Genomic DNA, 21,555 nt, shown 5'->3' with positions numbered 1-21,555 from the left:
GACCGCTACGCTAGCTATGCTATATATCACTATAAGTGAGCAGTGGTGAACAACAGTTAACAAACTATTGAAAGTTATTTTAAATGTTGTACTGTACTCAATGCTACCCTGGAAATCCAGAGTTATCGCGAGAGCACAATGGAATTGTCTCTGTGAGACACTCTGGCAAAGAGCAATGATGCACGTTACTTTTACCCCAACATTCCGGGGAACCAGCTAAACTGATGAAGACAGCGCTGCAACGTTGGAGGACAGTACACATTGGTCGTAGTGTTATCCGATTGCGCCAAAGTCCGAAATCATTCAGAGTAAACATGGTCTAGTGTTATCCAATTGCGTGCAGTGAGATTTTTAAATGCATGCTTGTTGCCGCCCCTCGAGTTGGGCCATTACATTGTTCTTGGCCAGACCCTTAATCTTTCTAGATTATCAGGGTCTGGATTTTCCAGGCTAACTCAATGCATCATTCTTTAAAAGAAGTAAAACAAATAAATGTAAAAGATTATTATTTCACCCTCTGTAAACAAGGATTCACAAATGCAATATCAGTCATGTGTAAAGCATGAGTCCAATCCATGTCCATATTCAGTCAGTCATGGATTTCTTATTCATTAGACCTAATTATATTCAATTCAATTCAATTCAAAGAACTTTATTTTTCTGTCTGGAACTTCACATGTGGAGGAGCAGCAGGGCGTGCCTATACCCAACAATGCATACAATAAACAAACACACATACACACGCACGCACACACACACACCATCAGCCCACACTAGACATATGGCAGATAATAAAAACTTTGCTGAGCCTGGTGAATAAATAAGTTGTTAATACTTCCACAGAGTGTGTTTCACTAATTCACGGATTGGGATAAATGCAGAGACCAAATTTCCCTCACAGGAATATACTTACTTATACTTATTTGTCCTTAGTGTAAGTGCTCTGTATATGTGGTCTCAGGGTATGAGGCAATACTGACTGTGTAGAGTGTGTGTGATGTCCAAAGTGATTTGTTTTGCTTATTGCTTAGTCCTTTTGTTGTATATGCTGATGAGTGATTCCTGCTGTTGTCCAATTATTTTGCTGCTCAGTTTGATGATTCTGTTTAGTGGGTTCCTATGGATGTTGGACAGTGCTCCAAACCAGGAAGTGATGTTGAAGGTGATTATGGATTCAATGAAACAACTGTAGAATGCTGTCAGAATGCTGTTTGCGAAGGAAAAAGAGCTGCTGCTGACACTTGGAGTAAATGGTATTTACTCCAAGTAAATACCAGGGAAAAGGTTGCTTCGGCGGAGCCAAACTAAAACCAGTCCAGTGAAATTAATTTATAACTGTACCACATAGCCATACATAATACAAAGAAATTAAATCATGCTTCTCAACTCCTCTCTATCCCCTACTCCTGCAACTCCTTGTACACCATATGATGTAAATGCCATCCCCTTGGTTGTTCAATGATTGTTGAAACTCTAATTCTTGCTTGTATATTTTACAAAAGTTAAACATTTCTACAAAAATATATGTGATCTAAAGCAACACTCATCCTCATTGTCTCTAGCTCACTAATACAAGTGTGTAACAATTGGCAATATATTCTTTGATGGCACCCAATTGCATGTCTGTATCCTCTCAGGTCCCAGGTGAAAAACCTGCTAGTAAAACCTACTGTTAGAACTAAACATGATGAAGCAGCTTTTAGCTGCTATGCGGCTCAGCTGTGGAACCAACTTTCGGATGACATCAAAAAGGCCCCAACTGTAGCCAGTTTTAAATCTATACTTAAGACCAAACTGTTCTCAGATGCTTTCTGCTAACTGTGCCGAGTTACAAATTCTGAATCTGCCTTGATAATTATTCTACCTTGTCTTTTATTACTTTTTTTTTTTACTACTTTTGCCTTTGCTTTTGCTTACTAATTATTCTTTATTTTTAAATGATTTTACCTTGTGTTTTATGTTTTCTTTTTATTATGATCTTTACCTTTTAACTATTCTTTGACTATATTGCCGTTCTATGCTTTTATTTGTTATTATTGTTTGGTTTTGTTTATGTAAAGCACATTGAATGACCTCTGTGTATGAAATGTGCTATATAAATAAACTTGACTTGACTTGTATCCGCATTGCACAAGTTCTGCCATTGCGTGGTAGTAATATTACATACTGCTTTAAGCTATCTCTAGATTTTTACCATAGAGTCAGTGTCTGTGTGTGTCTGTCTGTCTGTGTGCATACCTGCGTGTATGTGTGGACTTTAAGTGTGTGTCTCGGTATATGTTTGTGTGTAGTGCTTCACTAAGACAATGTGTATACTGTCTTTATGAATCTGTGTGTATGTGTATGAGTGTGTTTCTTTGTGTGTGTGTGTTTGTGTGTGTGCGTGCGTGTCAGTGTATTCGTGTTTGTGTACAAACATGTGTGCACTGCCAGCCTGTGTGTGTGTGTCCGCGTGCGTCTGTATGCATGTCTGTGGGTCTGTAGGCATGTCTGTGTGTCTGGTTGTGTGTACAGTACCCTCCAGAATTATTGGCACCTTTGCTAAAGTTGACTAAAAGGAGGAATATAAAATCATCTTTTGGAAATTGATCTTAATGCCTTAAGTCAGTGGTTCTCAAACTTTTCACAATGAGTACCACCCACGAAAACAATTGGCTCTCCAAGTACCACCATTATGACCGGCATGAAAATACATACTATTTTAACATGTTTTGCATTGTCAAGTCTTTATGAAAAGACACCATGGAGACTCCCCGAGTACCACTAGCGAGAGTTCGCATACCACTAGTGGTACCCGTACCACAATTTGAGAACCACTGCCTTAAGTAAAAAAATTAGGAAATATCCAACCTTTAAGGACACCAATTTTCTTTGTGAATGAGTAATGTATCATAAATAAATACATGTTCTTCCTTAAAATACAGAGGTCATAAGTATTGGCACCTCTATGTTAAATTCCCATATAGAGGCAGGCAGATTTCATCATACCTAGAGATTGGCATGGGTTTATTTTTATGCTCATTGAGCTCAATGCAAATCAAACCAGCTAATAGGCTAACTGAAATAAAACCATGCCAGTCTCTAGGTATGGTGAAGGGTATGTTATGATGTGGGGCTATTTTAATTCCAAAGGCCAAGGGAACTTTATCAGGATGCATAGTATCCTGGATCCATGAAATAACTGGCCTTGCCTCTATGGGAATTGGTAACGTTAAAATGATGGATTAGATGTTATTTTAATGCGTATGTCGGTCTGTTTATGACTCCTATGTGTGTGGCTATTTTGTTTTGAAAAAAGAAAGGCATTATTAAAGATTAAAAACAAATTTCCTCCTGTATATCACACTTCACCTGTCATGTCTCTATTCCCCACTAGGGGGCCCGTCCGACCCACACTCTGAGCTATACATGGGAATGCATTTCTTTTCTTCATTCCTCTTTATGATTAAAGCACAATATGATCCTGATTCATTAGATTATTGGACACTTTGGTTAATACAAGGATGCGGTTAATACATGGTTTTATTTGCAAACACTTTCCGGTGGTTTATACACAATGCGGTTAATACAGTACAAATTACTGTATTACTATTAATAGTATGTTTAATAGCGCCTGCTAAATACCATAACTATGATTCATAGAATTAAACTCATCATTATGTACTTGCATCGACCAATACAAAAAGTTCCAGTAACACAAGAATTACTGTTCTCCTTATCCTGAATAGTTATCAAAAGCATGCCGCTCACTTAAAAAACCTCCACAGGGAATTTAGGTTCATTCCATTCCAGTCACCTCTAAGGGGCGGCCACTTATGGTTTTACTGTAGCATCTTTTCTGTTTTTGTTTGTTTGTTTGTCAGATTAATGATGAATGAGAAATTACAAAATGCACAATGCACATCATATTCATAGGCAAATGAAAATACAATATGATTATAAATATGATTTAGCAGTGATAGCAGAAGAACAAATAGTGCCTTTTTCAGGTATTTGCTGAAGAAGATAAGTGTTATTCTATGTAATATTTAGCCTCTTTTGATCATTCTTTAGCACTGAAATCAGATCTTGGTACAAACTTTAGCATTATAGGCTTTTTTGGCCGATAAAGCAAATCAAGTTCCATTGGTATCTGAAAAATGACAGTAGAGAGATGTATGTTAGCAGTGGTATAGGTGATAATTGCAAAATGCCCCCCTACCCCCCGCCCACACACTTTAAATATAAGGGTTTAAAGTGTGTGTTAACACACAGAATACATGGGTCACACTGCAAACATCAGAGTGGTTCAATGACTAAAGACCAGCATTTATTTGTTAAATAAATGTACGGATATGCTTATATAAAGGTATGTGTTGTGTGGAGATCAATTTAAAATCAATTATAATATTTTCAGGTTTATGTGCGCGTGTCAAAAAGGTCAAATGATCACAGAGATATTAGGAATGATTGGTCCTTACCACAGTCTCTTTGCATGTCTCCAGGCTGAAGTTTTGGAGCAGCTGTACAATAATCAATTTCATCGACATAAGAGCAAATCTCATCCCAATGCAATTGCGAGGTCCAATCCCAAAGGGAAGGTAAGCATATGGATCAATGCTCTCCTTATTCTCTTTGCTGAACCTTCAAAACAAGGGATTGTTTGTTTAGTAATCACTTCATTAATTCAAAAATAATTACACATATGATTTGAATATTTATTTCTTCTAATTCTCCTAGCATTCAACATCATTTTGAGTAATTTTCATATAGTGAAGAAATTAACAAAAGCTATTCTTATTGGTATTTTAAAAATCATTGTATGAATGGAGGAGGCTTTGTGCTTTTCTGCTAGTGATTTGTTTTCTGGATTAGCTGTACCTTTCTGGGTTGAAAGCCTCAGGGGACGTCCACAGCTCTGGGTCATAGTGTAATAAAGACACAGGAACAGCAACGAGAGTGCCTTTAGGGATTGTGACTCCATTTATCACCACTGTCTGTTTGCACATCCTCTCTAGACGTGGAGCAGGTGCCCAAACTCGCAAGCACTCACAGATGACCATGTCCAGATACTCCAAATTCATCACTTTTTCATACGTGACAGGTGCCTACAACAACAATGTGCCTTGTATGACAGTCTTGGAAACATGGAAATCGATCATTGTAGAGGACAGACAGGAAAAGAAAATGTTCATTTCAGATCCAATATGAACAACACTCTTTACCTAAAATGAACTTACATTGTTTGGAAACACTGAGTCAATCTCCTCCACAACCTTGCTAAGAACATCTGGATTCGTTGCAATATGGTAGGCAACAGAAGTGAGAGTGGTGCTCATTGTTTCGTATCCAGCGATGATGAATATGAATGACTGGGAGAGGATTTCATTTTCTGTCAGTCCTAAAAATGACACAATAGGAGAACTGAATCCTTCCCTCTACGATGTAGCTTAGCTTTTATGGGACCTCAACATACACATTTATACCTTTAACAGGTAGATCTTTGCTGCTTTCCTCAGCTTCCTCATTTGAGATTTGAGAGTGCATCATGAGTTGCAGGAAGTCTGCTCTCCTCTGTCAACAAACAAGTACATCCTTAGTGGACACTGCAGGACCAACACGCTACTATTTTACCATTTAGCACCAAGGACTTCAAATTGACATTTTATATGGACAGATAATGTAGACCTTTTATAAACATACATTTTCATTGGGTTGGTGCTGCTCTTTAATCTTCTTAATAGAACTGGAGAAATAATCAATGAGAGCTGGTGAAACCAGGCTTAGGCCTAATTTGTTCAAAAGAGGAACCAGTGAAGGAAACAAAACTGAAAAGACAAAAAGGAGGTTGTGAAGTTCTATAAGCCATACAATACAACATGTTGAGGTTCAACAAATGAATTTACTTACCAGAGAATTTACAACTTATATTAATGTTTGTCCTTCTTTACGCTTCTCTCATCCTCTCAAATTGATAAAAGTAGGATGCACTAGAACTCAATTACAAGCATCATAACAAAGGGTCTGAATACTTATGTAAATGGAATATTTCAGTCTTTTATTTTTTATACATTTACAAAACACTCCAAACACCTGTTTTTTTTGTGGAGTGTTGGAGTATTGTGTGTAGATTGAGAAAAAAAAATGAATCCATTTTAAGATGTGTCTGAAACATAACAAAGTGTGGAAAAAGTGAAGCACTGTGAATACTTTCTGTATGTACTGTAAGCATGCCAAGCAGCAGGTGGCAGCCAAAGGACATGCATTTACTGCTTAGTTTTGGAATGAAGGTTCTTCATGTATGGTTTGTTGGAAAAATGCCAGAATGGTACCACACTGAATGGAAGATGGTTGTTTGGGCCTGTTCTGAGGTGGTTAAAAAGGTGTTATACACATCATGGAGTCTTCTCAGGTCCCAACCCAAACATCTGGCTGAAATGCCTGATGCAAGAGCTGTTCTACTCATCAGCATTTAGCCCTCACAATTAGGGATGTGCTATATTGGGGCAGCCGTGGCCTACTGGTTAGCGCTTCGGACTTGTAACCGGAGAGTTGCCGGTTCGAACCCCGACCAGTAGGCCTTGGCTGAAGTGCTCTTGAGCAAGGTACCTAACCCCTCACTGCTCCCCGAGCGCCTCTGTTGTTGCAGGCAGCTCACTGCGCTGGGATTAGTGTGTGCTTCACCTCACTGTGTGTTCACTGTTTGCAGTGTGTTTCACTAATTCACGGATTGGGATAAATGCAGAGACCAAATTTCCCTCACGGGATCAAAAGAGTATATATACTTATCGTATAATACATACCACAATGCTTCTTCTATATAATACAAATCTGCAATACTGCAAAGCAGTGTGTGCAATTAATTTCTAATATTTATTTTAATTGAGCACAACTATTTATATATTTGCAACTGTATGAGGGGATAACTTTGTTGATATGACAGGTAAAAACTGATATTTAAAAATGGAATATCGCCATTCCTTAGATATGAGGTTTTTAAGCCAGATTGCCCATCTTTACTCTCTAGTTGTTCCAGGACGTGATTTGGTGACACAGTTAACCTCAAGTAGCCTACCACAGAACAAAGACAGTGAAGTAAACTTAGGTGACAAACTTATCAATCTTTCTTATCAAGTGGGTGATATTAGTCTATTCTGTTGAAAGGTTGCCCTGTTTATCCCCCCAATTGTAATCAACATTTTCTGGATTTACTCACTTAACTGTCAATAGCATACTTACTTCCAATGAGAAAGGCTGGATTGAAAGGATTGAAATTCATCAATTTCTTTACATTGGCAATAAATGGATCATTTGGGTTGTTGATGGAATTAGTCTCCACACTGAATGAAGTACTAGTCAGAACATCCATATTGTATAAACCAAACAAGCTGTGGGTAAACAACAAACAACTTTTTAAACTATTTTTCAGTTCCATAACAACATATTTGAGGTAACAGCTGCCTACCTCAGGAAGGTGTGTCGAGTCAAGCAGGAAAAAATGTTTTACTTACTCTTTTATGTTAATTGACTCCTTTAAGTTTTGTTTTTTCATATATTCTATTAAACTGTCTGCATATCTTCTAGCTATGGGAAAGATCTGGAACAACAAAAGCAATGCATAATAAAATAATAACTAGTAACTGCCTCGTTACCAATGAATGAAGTAAATCCGTTGGTCCGTAAATCCGTATATTGGTCAACTCTTACTCATGTCATCCTTTGACAGTCGGTGATGTTCTTTTTTGTGTCTTTTAAGTGACCAGCATTCCTCACCTCTTTCATTCGTCCACTTGTGAAAGTTGGAGAGAGGGAGTTCCGGATTCTCTTCCACTTCTCGTCCTCAGCAAAACTTATTGCATCCGTGAATAGGCCTACTCCAGTTGTGTCTTTCTGTGAACAAATAGCAATGTCTACTTTGGGTATAGATGAAGAATGATATAAACGGACACAGTGGCGGCCCAAGCCTTTATGGGGCCCTATAGGCAGAATTTGATTTTGGGCTCCCCTCCCACCACCGCAGTGTCACCTGTGCTTGACTATTACTGATACAAATGTCACACTATAATGTAACATTATAAATTGTATAAATATACAGATAGTTGTTATTTACACCAAACCAGTGTCACTTTAACCTTAGAGGGTGCATAGCCTATCATTGCCGTCTCTGCCAACTGATTCTAATAAGACGATTGATCTTGATGCAGTGTCTGTCTGTGCGTATGATCCAAATGCTGGCAGACACAGCAGTTCAATGGGCAGGTATATTGATTGATGAGATCAGAATTATCTTGTATTTTGTGTACATAGAGGGATGGAAATGAAATATTTTGTCCACCTACCACCTTGGCTGGTGGATTCCAAAATCTACCAGCCACTCATTTTGTTTACCAGCCACTCGAGATACGGTATGAAATTTGATATCCTGATTATAGGCCTAACCAAAATTAACACAGTTATCAGCGTTATTGCGATACGATTAAAATGTGTTGAATTTATCTGTAAACCTACCTATGTTGGACAGAATTCATAAATGGCCTGTCCTGTATGCACAGTAGCAACAAAACTAAAGGTCAAAAGAACAGCATTCATATACAGTAGTGTCTTGTCATAAAAGTGCTGTGACTCCTTTAAGACAAGAGTTCTGGAGCATCCTACAATCCAACTATCCAACGTAACTATACTATATGTAACGGATGCCAGCTAGCATAGCTGTGCGTAACGTGTGGAATGTTAGTAAATCTCACTCCCCGACACTTCAAGAGCAGTGCTGGCATGAAAGCTAGCAGCCTGTGGGCTTTTATTTTCTATTCTAAAACTGATAGTTCCGGTCCTTGATTGTGATTGGCTGAATCGCGTTCGATGCTGCTGTAAAATCCAGCACAAACATACACCTTGACCGCATTCCATTCTATATTACTGCGCTACCATAACTTGATACAAAAGTTAAAGTAGCTGCGTCTTGACGTTGCTTGGCAACCATTCAGATAGAGGAAATATACTTCTTGGCGGAAGAATGATTATCTATGAATAAATCGTTACATTTCTCGTTGCTTTGCCTTTATTTTATAAAACTTTGCCAGGTATTTATAGCAACATTTTTAGAAAAGCAATAAGCCACTCGAGTCTGTAGGTTACGCTGATTCTACAACAGCTAAGGGGGGTTTTAGGCACTCCGCTAGCGCGTCGTGCCTAACAACACCCCTTAGCTGTTGTAGAATCAGCATAACCTACGGCCTCTCGGGGCTTATTGCTTAATTTGGCCTTTTATGAAATAATGCATTGAACAATTTAAGCACAGCTCAGCTTTAAGAAATGTAAATACATGCAAGCATTTTGTGAAAATAAATCATTAAAGGACAATTCCGGCGCAAAATGAACCTAGGAGTTATTAACACATGTGTGCCGAGTTCGTCTTTTCTCTGGGATAGAGTAGTGGGGGAAAATGCCCCCCCTCCTATATTTCACAAACTAATCATAGATGAAGTAAAATGTTGTTGTTTTTATTTCTATTGCACTAGTTTTACTGTTGACAATGGTGATGCACAAGTACCCACCATAAAATGGATGCATGCTCTGTACTTCTACAAAAGAAAAATGGATACTACTAGGCAAGTGTTCTAATTTTCAGCAGTCACCAAAACAAAGTTGGCTATTGCCAATACAGTATATTGATCAAACATTGTAGATAACTTCAAACCAGCGCCATTTCCCTTATAGGCTACTGGTAACGTTACATGATCCCTACAGTCACATTCTTATTTTTAAGCATCAGTGCCTATGCAAATTCGACCAGATCTGACTGTATATTTGTGGTAGGCCTATGCTAACTTTATTTATTTACCCGCCACAGTGGCTGGTAGAAAGTTGACCAAATTCACCCGCCAGTAGGCTACACATTTTCAGCTGCAATTGGGGGGTGCTAATTTCCATAACTGAATACATACTATGACTTTGCCACGTGTTTCATTTATGTAATATGTTTTAATATGTTATATTTCTTAAATAATTTTTTCCCCACGCGATTGGGGCCCCAAGCAGCCGTTTAGTTCGGTTATGCCTCGGGCTGGCTCTGAATGCACATCGCACATTGACTTCCAAATCAGAAAAAAAAACAGTAGCCCAACAATCAGAATACCACCAGTTTCCATGTTAATCAATCGAACAGCCTTGTAACTTATTATTCTAGTGTTTCTGCTATTTGACAATTTTCCATTAGTAGGCTACTGTAGAAAATCAAATCAGACTCAAAAGGTTTTGTATGTGTGTATCACAACTTGAAACTGTAGAAATGATTTGTAACTGTGGAAATGATTTGTAGCAGTAATTGTCAATATTAGATATAGCCTATGCACTACACTTGTGTCTCCTAAGTATCTGTAACTGTAGGATAAATTTGTAAGTGTCGTATATATTTGTTATTGCAGAATAGATTTGTAAGTGAAGGACATATTAGTAATATTGAAAATTGTGTGTGTAAATTGTTTGTACAGTCACAAATGAGTTTTATAAATAATTGACACACACACATACATTACATGGTTATGGTTGTTATGGTTATGGTTACAACTTTGTGTAGAGCACTGATTTGTAACTGTAGAATAATTTTGTATGGTAACCCTGTAACAAGGTGAAATATTCTGTTCATCCATTCTATATCATCTTTAAAGGGCCACTCCAAATGTGAAGCTATTACATACACTAATTATTTCATGCTTTTCTTATAGTTTGTTATAGAAACATGCAACTTTAAAAAATATTCTTAGCAGTAGCACTGTCCACATAAAGAAAGCAAGCGGGTGATGAGACATGAAAAGTACAGAAAAGTACAGAAAAGTAAGAGCCTACCCTTCTGTTGGTGAAGGCAGTGTGACACTCCTTGACCATAATCGTCTTTATGACCCCAGTGTCCAACACCAACAACATTGGACTTCTGCCCTCAAAAATCCTGAACAATAAAAGAGAGTCAAACTACTGATTTCCATACAGACCACCATGCATTGCACCATATGCTCCATATGCACCATATGCTCCATATGCACCATGCATTGAAATGTTCCTTTTCTTGCATTTTACTCACCCCCACATTTTTCCATATTTTTGGAAACACTCTTCATCAAATTTGATAAACCCCTACATGGTGAAAACAGGTCTGAGTGAAAATTAGGCACGTCTGTGTCATTATTATCATTTAAATAATATAAAAGTGTTGACCTTGGCTTCCCTTATGAGTCGCCACTGGCAGACAGCCTAATAAATTGTTTGCAGGCAAATCTGTGGCCTAGCGCAGTGAAATGCCATCAGTCAAATTATTACTCATACTTACAGTGTGCTCCGCAATTTGGAAAAACAATATATATATATTTGTCATGTAGCTATCCGTTTTGTACAGATTACTCAGGTATGCACATGTGTATATTGTATGCGCATGCATATATCGTAAAAGATTTCAAGACAGAAACATTGAACATATTTTAATCTGTATTTATAAAAAAAAATCTGTGGATTAGATGGAAGTGTTAAAATTATTATGACCGCCGCGCAGCGAAGCGGCGGTCATATAGGTTTAGTCAGATTTTTTTTTTTTTTTTTTCTTTGTCTTTTTCGCATGCCCAAATTTCCGTCAATGAGTCCCAGGACACTGAAAGACCGGGGTACACGAAACTTGGTGGGCATGTAACCCCACATGGATAGCATGGAACCATCGTTTTTCGTTTTGATCTGTAACCCCCCCGCTTGACTGGACCCCCCGAAAGGAGGGTAGGGCAGACACAGTTTTCTGTGAATATCTCGAAAACCGTGGGGTTTAGGAGGACCATTTTTTTTTTGTATGTTGATCTCAAGGGGCCATGTCAACCCATTCCATAACCACTCATTTCATGTATAGCGCCACCTAGTTAAACACAAAAAAGTAAAAATGAGGTGTTGTAATTGAAGGTATCTGTGACCTAACATAGTCAAAACTGCACGAAATTGGAAGTGTATGATCATTATGACACCCTCTGTATGCACGCCAAGTTTTGTGGAATTCCGTTCATGGGGGGCCACACAATAAATTAATTTATGCTACTATACACCAACTGGCCTGTAGGTGGCCGGAGACAGTTTTCTGTGAATATCTCGAGAACCGTAGGGCCTAGGAGGTCCATCTTTTTTATGTATGTTGGTCTTAAGGGGGCATGTCAACCCATCCCATTACCACTTATTTCATGTATAGCGCCACCTAGTTAAAAATTAAAAAGCAAAATATTTGGTGTTTTCATCACAATATCTCTGGCTGACAAGGTCAAAACTGCACAAAATTAAAAGTGTAGGATCATTATGACACCCTCCGAATGCATGCCAAGTTTTGTGTACTTTCGTTCATGGGGGGCCTTACAATACAATAATTTATGTGTACATTTAGTGACGTACACCAACAAGGATTCCCGGGACACTGAAAGACCGGGGTACACGAAACTTGGTGGACATGTACCCCCACATGGATAGCATGGAACCGTCATTTTTCGTTTTGATCTGTAGCCCCCCCGCTGGACTGGACCCCCCGAAAGTAGGGTAGGGCAGACACAGTTCTCTGTGAATATCTTGAGAACTGTAGGGCCTAGGATGACCATTTTTCTCCGTATGTTTGCCTCCAGGGGTCATGTTAACCCATTTCATGTGCACACATGTGCACAAACAGATACACACACACACACACATACATTCACAGTAATGTCACAGGCACAAACACAAGCACGCACGCACACACACACACACACACACACACACACACACATAAACATAACACAAACAATCAAGAATTTCTCAGAATTATAAACAGGCAAGATGGAGGTGGGGTTGTATAAAATGAATTTTACATGTGAAATCTATGAACTAATCATGTTTTGGTACTTGTTGTCTAGCAGATACCAGTGAGAATTGAGTGTGGATAATACAATTTAGTGAGACAGTTAGAATCATATAGGCCTTTCAGCGTGATTTCTTTTTGTGGAAAAAATGTGCTGGACTGGGCGGCGGTCATATTTTGTACCGCTCTGCGGTACATCTAGTGATCGATAGTCTAATAATGCCATTATTAAGTGAAGAGTACCTGATGACTTGTTCAGGACTTGAAAAAGATTGGGACTTGGACTTGGACTCGACTTGGCTTTGATGAGACATGGACTTGGACTCGACTTGCCCTTCTCTGTATTTACTTGGGACTTGAGTGCTAAGACTTGGGACTTACTTGTGACTTGCCAAACAGTGACTTGGTCCCACCTCTGGTCCTATCCTTATTAGACGTTCTGCGGTAAACCACACTCCTTGTAGGAAGCGTCCATTGTTTTTCCAACCCACTTTTAACTTCCAACAAAATTACGTCTCACTGCAACGATGCGCCATCTAGTGGACAAACGACTACTTATCGCCAATACTGGAAATGCAGCCATGATGATGATGATGAATATTTGGCTTTCTTTTAATCCTACTGAATTTGTAATTATGTATCGGCCGTTCTAATACCGATAGTATGTGCGTACCTGTGTGTGTGTGCATGTGTATATGTGTGCACCGCCATCTACAGGCCAATGAGTGTACAGTCACTAAATGTACACATAACCTAAATTTTTTTAGACCCCCCCATCGATGAAATTCTACGAAACTTGGCATACCCCCAGAGAATGCCAGGTCAATCATACACATACAATTTGGTGCAGTTCTGAGCAGAATGATATTGCATTTTCATTTTTTACTGGGGGGGGGGGGGTACAAATCACAAATGAGTGATTATGGGCCAGGTTGATGTGGGCCCTTGAGACCAACATACCATAAAAGATTCTTCATCCTCAGTACCACGGTTCAGGTAGTTATTTAGGAAAAAATGCTTTTTTTGCGGTTCGGGGGGCCCAGCAAGGGGGGGGGGGGAAGTGGCCCCCGGGGACGAAACAAAATTTTTCCGTAAAAGTCTAGTGGGGCTAGCCATTTTTAAAATGTAGGGTCTGGGCACTCACCGTTCACAGTGCTCAGTCCGAGGGGCGGGATAATCAGTTGTCTTTCAAATTCCCTCTGCACGCAATAGGACGCAATAGGATATTTGTTTTCAAGTAGCAGGGAATTCAAGCCAAACCGTTGCAACTCTGCCATCAATCATTATGTTAAGCCCACCAAACGACTCTATACACGATTTCAATGCCTGATTAAGTTTCGATTTCTGGAGCTCACAAGCCAACGGAGAGTTGCTAGACTAAGGCTATAGTGGGGCTACATACCCACCAAATTTCATGTGCACCGGTGTTTCGGTGTCCCGGGTATCGTTGACCAAAAATTCAGGAAGTAGATGACGAAAAAAAAAAAAAAAAAAACTTTGACAATCATTATATGTCCACCGCTGCGGCGGTCATAATAATGTCACAAGACCTGTTCAGCCTAGTGTGAAAGGACTGCTCACTTGTGTCATCATTGCTCCAAAGGACCCCAGGAATGGCCACGGTCGAGGTCCAGGAATACCCAGGTTTTTGAAATATCCATAAGGCCAGGTTCCATAACTTCAAATGAAGGATATCATAAATATTTGTGAAAAATTGTAGTGCCTCTTAAATGACGCAACACTTCAGGGAGTCGATAACACTAATCGAGCTCTATCTGATACCTATTACATGTTGCATGACCTGCAAGCATATTTCCTTGACTGAAATATATTGGCTACAGTAATTCTATGCAATGTGAAATAGTTTACTTACATTAGTAAGAGTGTAACAAATAAAACTAGGAGACTCCAAGTTTCCACTGAGAATGAAGGCAGCATACTGTAGGCTACTTGTTGTGTGGCCCGCTATACGTCTCATGAAAATGTTAAACTCAGAAGTTGTTGGATCTGAAATGAGCGACAGACATTGAATGTCCTGCCTCACGGACTTTAATCTGACTGATTGTAAACTGGCCCGGCCCCGCCGTTTCTAGTTCTCCTTTCAGGGATTTTTCCAGGCTAGATGGCCGGCCCACTGCGCAATTTGTTATGCCATCTCTTTGAAACGGAACTTAAACCATAAAACAGAAGCAGGGACGTGTTTACAGCACTTTTGGTGTTTGACTGACTGGTTCAGCCTCTCAAACTCAATCACTTACCATTAATGTCTTCAGGGCTACTTCGATGTACATGTAGCCTACACCTACAGGAAGTAGTCTGTTTGTCAGATATCAGTTGAGGCCAATCGGCGCGAAGCAGAAAGCGGCTCACATGTCTGAATGACTTATAAAAATGAGAGTAGGTAACCTGGATGTTAGGCTATAGAGAGTGCTGATTACCGTCTAATGTTATCTTTAAAGGGCCGTACACCAAGGCTGTAGCCATGAGTCAGCATGGGAGGGGGACCAAATGTGCATGGCGGGTGAAATCAGTTCCTGCCATGGTATACAAATGTAGCCTACAAATTAATAAAGACATGACATGTTTATTTAAGTTTTATTTATGAACATAAATGGGTAGACCTATAGACAATAAGAACAGATATTGTGGCCTAAGTTGAGCAAATATTCAAAAACTGGGGTCTGCTTTCTGAGTATGCCTTTGTGTGGTTATATTACCATGGCTCCTCCATGTGATCATGTAAACAATATTCAAACCAAAACAACTGCACCTAGACTCAACTATGATGCTGTTAACTAGATAAGTCAGTTTTTGCTCCTTTCCTCACCCCATGCCACCTTCTATCCATCCCTGCACCTCCCCTACGCAAATCAAAACAGTGGCTTGTGCAAGAACTGTTCATGCAGACTACAACTGGCGCGATGTAGCCTACACAACTTTGTTCAAAATCGATGCATTCAAGTTAACTTTGCAAAGTTAGTGTTATAGCCTACTTATCACGTTGTCAATCGCAAAAGCTACTGTTCTTCCAAGGCTTTTTCTTCTTCTTCTTCTAATGCATTTAAAAGACAATTCCGGCGCAAAATGAACCTGGGGTTAATAACAAATGTGTACCGAGTTCGGCCGTTCGCTGGGATTTATTTTCATGCTAGTCGAATGTGACCAGTTTTATTGCTAACTGCTAATTAGCGTTTAACGCAAGCCTTCGGGGCACACGTACAGTAAAAAGAAATAGCTATTTCTATACTACTAACAAGGCTCAAAATAGCACCACACTTACACAGTAGCATAATGAGGGTCTCTACATGTAAACCGAAGCATTGAGAACTTTGTAAGTGTACAGGCAGTTTATTAAAGGAACAGTATGTAAGAAATGTATTTCAATTAATCATAAAATGGCCCTGATATGTCACTAGACATTAAGAAGTCATGTTCATTTCAAAGACTTATATCACTGACAACAGTAATCCGGCCAGCATATTGTCATTTAAAAAGTGAAGTTGCAGCCCTCAACTGATGTTGATGTTAAACCACGATGTACGTGTTTAACGTAGAAACTTCATTCAAACTACGTAGGTCTTACTTACTGTAACAGAGGTAATTTTCCTCTCTCACGTTCTCTGCGTTGTATTGTGTAAAAAAAAACACAAAAGTACATGTGAATAGACAATAACAAAAGTACATAAAACAAACATGGCATACCTGAAATATAAGACAAAACAAACACATCAGACAGGGAGCGAGCCAGTCGCATCACAGCTCCTGCCAATCAAACAGGTAAACCACGTTTAAATGCATTCAGTCAATTCACCAGTATGAAAGTCTGTAGCTAACTAGTTAACGTCGCTACACCTGCAGCCACGTTATCAGACTGTAGCATGTAGAACTGAGGTAATGTGCATTGTGTAACGAGCTAACATAAAAACAGTGATTAAACAAACATAACTCGTATAAGGTGTGCAACACCAGAAAACAGTTCTATGTGAAAAATGCACCATACAAGTAACCATAAAAGCATAAATAAAAGATATGATGTATTGTATGCAAGACTCCACATATCTCTGCCTCAGGACAGTAGCAAAAGAGGCAGAGGAGGGGGCTACATGAACACTTAAGGGGTCTTCAGTGTGGGAACCGACCCCTGCCACACCCAAGCCACACCCCCCTACAACCTACTGTACCTCAGAGGCGTGGGAAACTACAATAGAACTTGTAGAAACGATGGGGGAATTCAGGGAAGCATAATTAACCCTGCTACATTACTGTAGGACCTGGGTGCTTTGAATGTTTATCTTTGTAACTTTTATACTTTTTAAACTATTAATTAAAAACTACACAAAATTTCCCCATAGACTTAACATTGGGCTGATGACATCACAATAGAGCCGTTAAGCAATTAGAATCCTAGGCCAGGTGGCCAGGCCACCTGCAGCAACTGCCAGTCTCAGGCTTTTTTATTGACCGTTCGCAATGTGGGATAAATTTGATATGTCTCTCATTGAATGTTTAGTATACCTTACATACATACGTAGTGAAATCTAATTGTCATCTCCTTACTCTGACCCTTGTGTTTTCGGAAACTCCTATGTTAGAATGTTTAGTTAAATTAACCCTTGTGTCAGCGAATTGTGGGTAACCCTCAGGATGGGGGGTCATAAACATTTCTTATCTTTGTCAAAACACCAGATGGTTAAGTGGGGTTGTAAACATTTCTTATCTCTGTTAAAATACCAGATGGTTAAGTGATTAATGGAGGGTGACAACTTGTGATTTTCCATGGGAGTGGGGTAAGGTATAAGAGTTGGCTTCACCCACAGATGTGTAGGCTTGTTACTTTGACATTTCATGTGGGTAACATGCTCCCGGCGTCGTGAATAAAGCTGCAGTCTCACACCAGTTGTCTTGGATTAATTTTGACCACAGCAAAACCCCGCCCATCGAACGCAGATGAGCCAATGGCAGTCCAGTAGCTCCGTGCAAGCAGACATGGCCCGTCAACTTCACCTTACGGCTCCATAGAAATTAGGCATGGGCAGTTCGCGACTGATTCGGTCAGAAAGAACGAATCCCGAAGGTGAACGACGGGAACTGATTCCCAAAACAAGAGAACTGGTTCTTTTTAACATACAAAAATATGGTCACCTAATAAAAGATACAAACGAACAGAGCTTCATCTCCCTCGACCGTATATCGCGATTGAGTCTAAAACGTGAATGAGAGTACTACAGCAGGTAGCAACCGCGTTGCTATGGGTAAACAAATGATAGGCCTGGCTTTACTTACGTGCCTGCCTGCCAGAGCTAGAACTTGGAAAAACGCCATATGATTCTTACTGAATTCTATTCAGTATATTTATGAAAAAAGGCACTTTTGTGCTTAATATTAAGCTTGATATTTACATAAATGATGTAACACACCATATGAGACGGTGTTTTAAAGGATATTTGACTTAAGACAACCAAGACAGTGCTCTAAAGCATATTTTGACTTAAGGAACTGAAAGAACTGAAAGAACGAATCAAACGAACCATTTGTGAAGGTGAAGGGAACTGAAAGAACTGATTCCCGGAATAGAATCATTTGGCCCATGCCCAATAGAAATGTATTGGGAGCCTTGATATTTGTCCGGTTGTATGCATGTATTTTTTAGTGATATTGAGTTGAGTGAGTTGAAAAGGACAGTCAAATGACATATGTGGGATTAACACAACACCGACACACAGAAAAATGCCTTTCAATCTTGATTACATTTTCTGTAATTATGTTAAATTAGATTAAATTCTCTCGTCCCAGATCTCCACTATTTTAAAGCAAAGGGATAACACTACTCCTTAGCAAACCATAACGAAACAGTGCTCCACCACATCTGTGGATTAAGCCACACAGTCAACTCAATGTAAGTAAGATAAATAAGGATGTTAATTGTTTTCAGCATTGTATATAAAATGATTGTCACTTGGAGGAGACTTGTAGATAACTAACGTTAGCATAGTTAGCTAACCGCTGCTAATAACGTGCTAGCTTCGTCACGTCAGAGAAGCATGGGGTTGTGCTATCTTCTATAAAGATCAGTGGTCTGTGCACAGTAGTGTAACATTATTCACCATATAATAATAAAGTTGAAGTGGCTCTGCAATGTAGGCTATGTTTATGTTTTTTGGCAGCACCATGTTCCTTACATGACATGGCCCAGTGTCCTTGTAACATGCATGCAAGTCTATCTAGCACAGCTAATATTAATATCAGTGAATCACACTCGCCTCCCGTTTAAGTTTGTCACCCAACAAAGCTAGATATGAGTTTTTATACATGTGTCTCCATGTCATACTGCAGTCTTTCAACGGATTGTGAATGATTGTAAATTAATTTAGGTCCGTGGCTCTCTAAAAGAGCCTCTTGTGCTGTTGAATTTCTCACAACTCAGAACGGAGTTTGACGGGCGTAGTAACAATAACTAGGGGGCGTGGCTTTTGCGAACGGTCAATATCATTGTCTTAAGACTACACATCCTGTTCAACTGCTTCCTCTGCCAAAAACTGTTTCAAAATAAAAGTCCTCACTACAATAATTCACTGTTAAACAATTTAACCTTTTAAACTACTGAAATGTTTAACTGTTCAGCCATTGTAACTGTCACTTGTTATCAACTATGACTCCTACCCACTGTAGCTAGTTAGCATTGTTAGCATACTTAGCATGTTAGCATAATTAACATTGTTAGCATATTTAGCAAAACTGCTAGAAAACATTAGCTAAGTAGCATGGTTAGCATAGTTAACATTTTTAGCAAAACGGCTAGAAAACATTAGCTATGTTAGCTAAGTAGCATGGTTATCATAGTCAACACAGCCATTAAACTATTTGCATATCAACATTTATTAAACTTTCAGTCTGTCAACAACTTTTAAACTATTTACATTCAACTTTTAAACGGTCTACTTTTAAACTATCTTTTTTTTTTTTTAAACCCCGGCTTCTTCTCGAAGGATTACGGTAAGCGATTCGCGTCACTTCCTGTTGTAGTGTCAGTGGCTGCTCTCATGCTACCTTTCTCCTGCTTTTTCTTTCCACGAAATCCACTTAATTAGACTACACATAGGTTTTGCTTACATTAAAACTCCACTATTAACCACTTGTGTAGCCTATTACTAGTCTAATTTTCTGAAGGACGATGGCGGAGTCCTCTGCCGCCACCGTCTCTCCTCCTTCCGAACCTCTTTGTTGCCCGGCGTGTCACATGCTAGCTAACTCTTCAGCCTCCTTTAGTGGACATGCTACTTGTAATAAATGTAGACTAATAGCTAGCTTGGAGGCGAGGATAGATGAACTAGAGCAGGGGTCTCAAACTCAAATGAGCTGGGGGCCAATTCTGCCAACATCATCTGATTGGAGGGCCGGCTATTTCTGAAAATGCAATGTTCTTTTTTTTAAATACCACACAAAACTGCAAACAGAAAGTGCAAGTGTTTTTATCTAGTTTTAGACACCTGTGCTAGCAACCTTTAACCTGACAATAGCCAGATGAATGTCGTTCCGCTTAGCTCCGCCTAGCTTCACTCACATCCATCTGGGACCTCTTCCATTGAGAGTGATTTCTCAAAATTACGTCATCGACATAAAAGCAAAAACGAGATTCACAAATGCAGATTCCACATACAAAGTCAAGCATTTTTATTTTCAAATCTCGAAAATATATTTACAAAGACACTTTTATTTATATAAATTTGTTTATTTATTTGTATGTCACATTTTTATATTTGGATTTTGTATTTGGATATTTATAAATGTATGTATATGTATGTATATCCTTTTATATATATTTAAATCATTTTGAGACAATCCTCACTCCATAGACCACCATCTAATTACAATGACATTACAATATGCAGTACCCAATTTAGCTGAATACTACAGCCGCTGCCTATCTGAAAAAACTAATGCAGACTTTCTAGAAAAAATCTTGTTTACGTTTGCCCCCTTCCGGACCCATGTGGTATCTGAAGGCCCTTTCCTTAATCCAACCGAGGTCGACTTGTTAACTGATAATGTAATGAACTCATTACGCTCAACCCTTGATTCAGTAGCACCACTAAAAAAGAGAGTAAGGAAACAAGTAAGGCATGCTCCATGGTACACCACACAGACAAAAACCCTCAAACAAGCAGCGCGCAAACTTGAACAAAAATGGCGTACTGCTAAATTGGAAGTCTTCCACCAAGCATGGAAAGATTTATCACCTACAAAAAAGCACTCAACGAGGCTAAGTCAACCTACTATTCCTTGCTGATCGAAGAAAACAAAAATAATACAAAATTTCTCTTTACCACAATTTCCCGCCTGACGAAGAGCCACACTGAAGTAACCGAATCTATCCCTATACAGTGTTTCCCACAGAACTGAATTCTATTTGTGGTGGTAGGTTTGCAGAATTATCTTGAATGCAACAGTTTTTAACAAATTAGAGCAGCGTGGTTATGATGCTAACCAGATTTAAGCACAGTTTAGTACAACCTGGAAAATCATTGTGTGGCGGTCAATGTTGATATTGTGGTGGGCCGCCACAAATAAGTCAATGTATGGGAAACACTGGTATGTTTTTTGAAGATAGTGTGGTCAATTATATTTTTCAAACTCATACAAAAAAGTTGCAGTTTGCCCACATTCATCATTCACTGTGTTGCTAATTTGCATTATTCTAAACTGTTGTCTTGGGAAAGGAAGGTGGTCTT

General features: G+C 39.1%; 1 protein-coding gene across 2 annotated transcripts; it reads right to left on the bottom strand.

Annotated features, from left to right (window-relative positions):
• Window positions 1-3,504: 3,504 nt before the first annotated feature.
• Window positions 3,505-14,896, bottom strand: LOC121705865 (cytochrome P450 3A24-like). Of its 2 annotated transcripts, XM_042087161.1 has the most exons (13): window positions 14,700-14,892; window positions 14,408-14,504; window positions 11,057-11,109; window positions 10,825-10,924; window positions 7,753-7,869; window positions 7,491-7,576; window positions 7,219-7,367; window positions 5,683-5,807; window positions 5,466-5,553; window positions 5,220-5,380; window positions 4,861-5,087; window positions 4,461-4,623; window positions 3,505-4,132 (listed from the first exon to the last, which is right to left on the bottom strand). In XM_042087161.1, the coding sequence occupies exons 1-13, from the start codon at window positions 14,762-14,764 to the stop codon at window positions 4,043-4,045; spliced, it is 1,521 nt and encodes a 506-aa protein (XP_041943095.1). In that variant the 5' UTR covers window positions 14,765-14,892; the 3' UTR covers window positions 3,505-4,042. The 2 variants fall into 2 exon arrangements, with proteins under 2 accessions (XP_041943095.1, XP_041943096.1); XM_042087162.1 differs by lacking the exon at window positions 14,408-14,504 and having other exon boundaries at window positions 14,700-14,896.
• Window positions 14,897-21,555: the final 6,659 nt, after the last annotated feature.

The sequence above is a fragment of the Alosa sapidissima genome, chromosome 3, assembly GCF_018492685.1.
Source record: "Alosa sapidissima isolate fAloSap1 chromosome 3, fAloSap1.pri, whole genome shotgun sequence".
Taxonomy (NCBI): domain Eukaryota; kingdom Metazoa; phylum Chordata; class Actinopteri; order Clupeiformes; family Clupeidae; genus Alosa; species Alosa sapidissima.
The sequence above is the reverse complement of the archived record's forward strand: the minus strand, read 5'-3'. Positions and strand labels throughout refer to the sequence as shown.

What these genes read in the sequence shown, in the direction of transcription:
- LOC121705865 (XM_042087161.1), bottom strand. Translation starts at nt 14,764, where the DNA reads ATGCTGCCTTCATTCTCAGTGGAAACTTGGAGTCTCCTAGTTTTATTT. An exon ending in CAAGTGGACGAATGAAAGAG is followed by an intron (nt 7,577 to 7,752) that starts GTGAGGAATGCT and finishes TTGTTGTTCCAG; the next exon opens with ATCTTTCCCATAGCTAGAAG. An exon ending in AGACATGCAAAGAGACTGTG is followed by an intron (nt 4,133 to 4,460) that starts GTAAGGACCAAT and finishes GTCATTTTTCAG; the next exon opens with ATACCAATGGAACTTGATTT.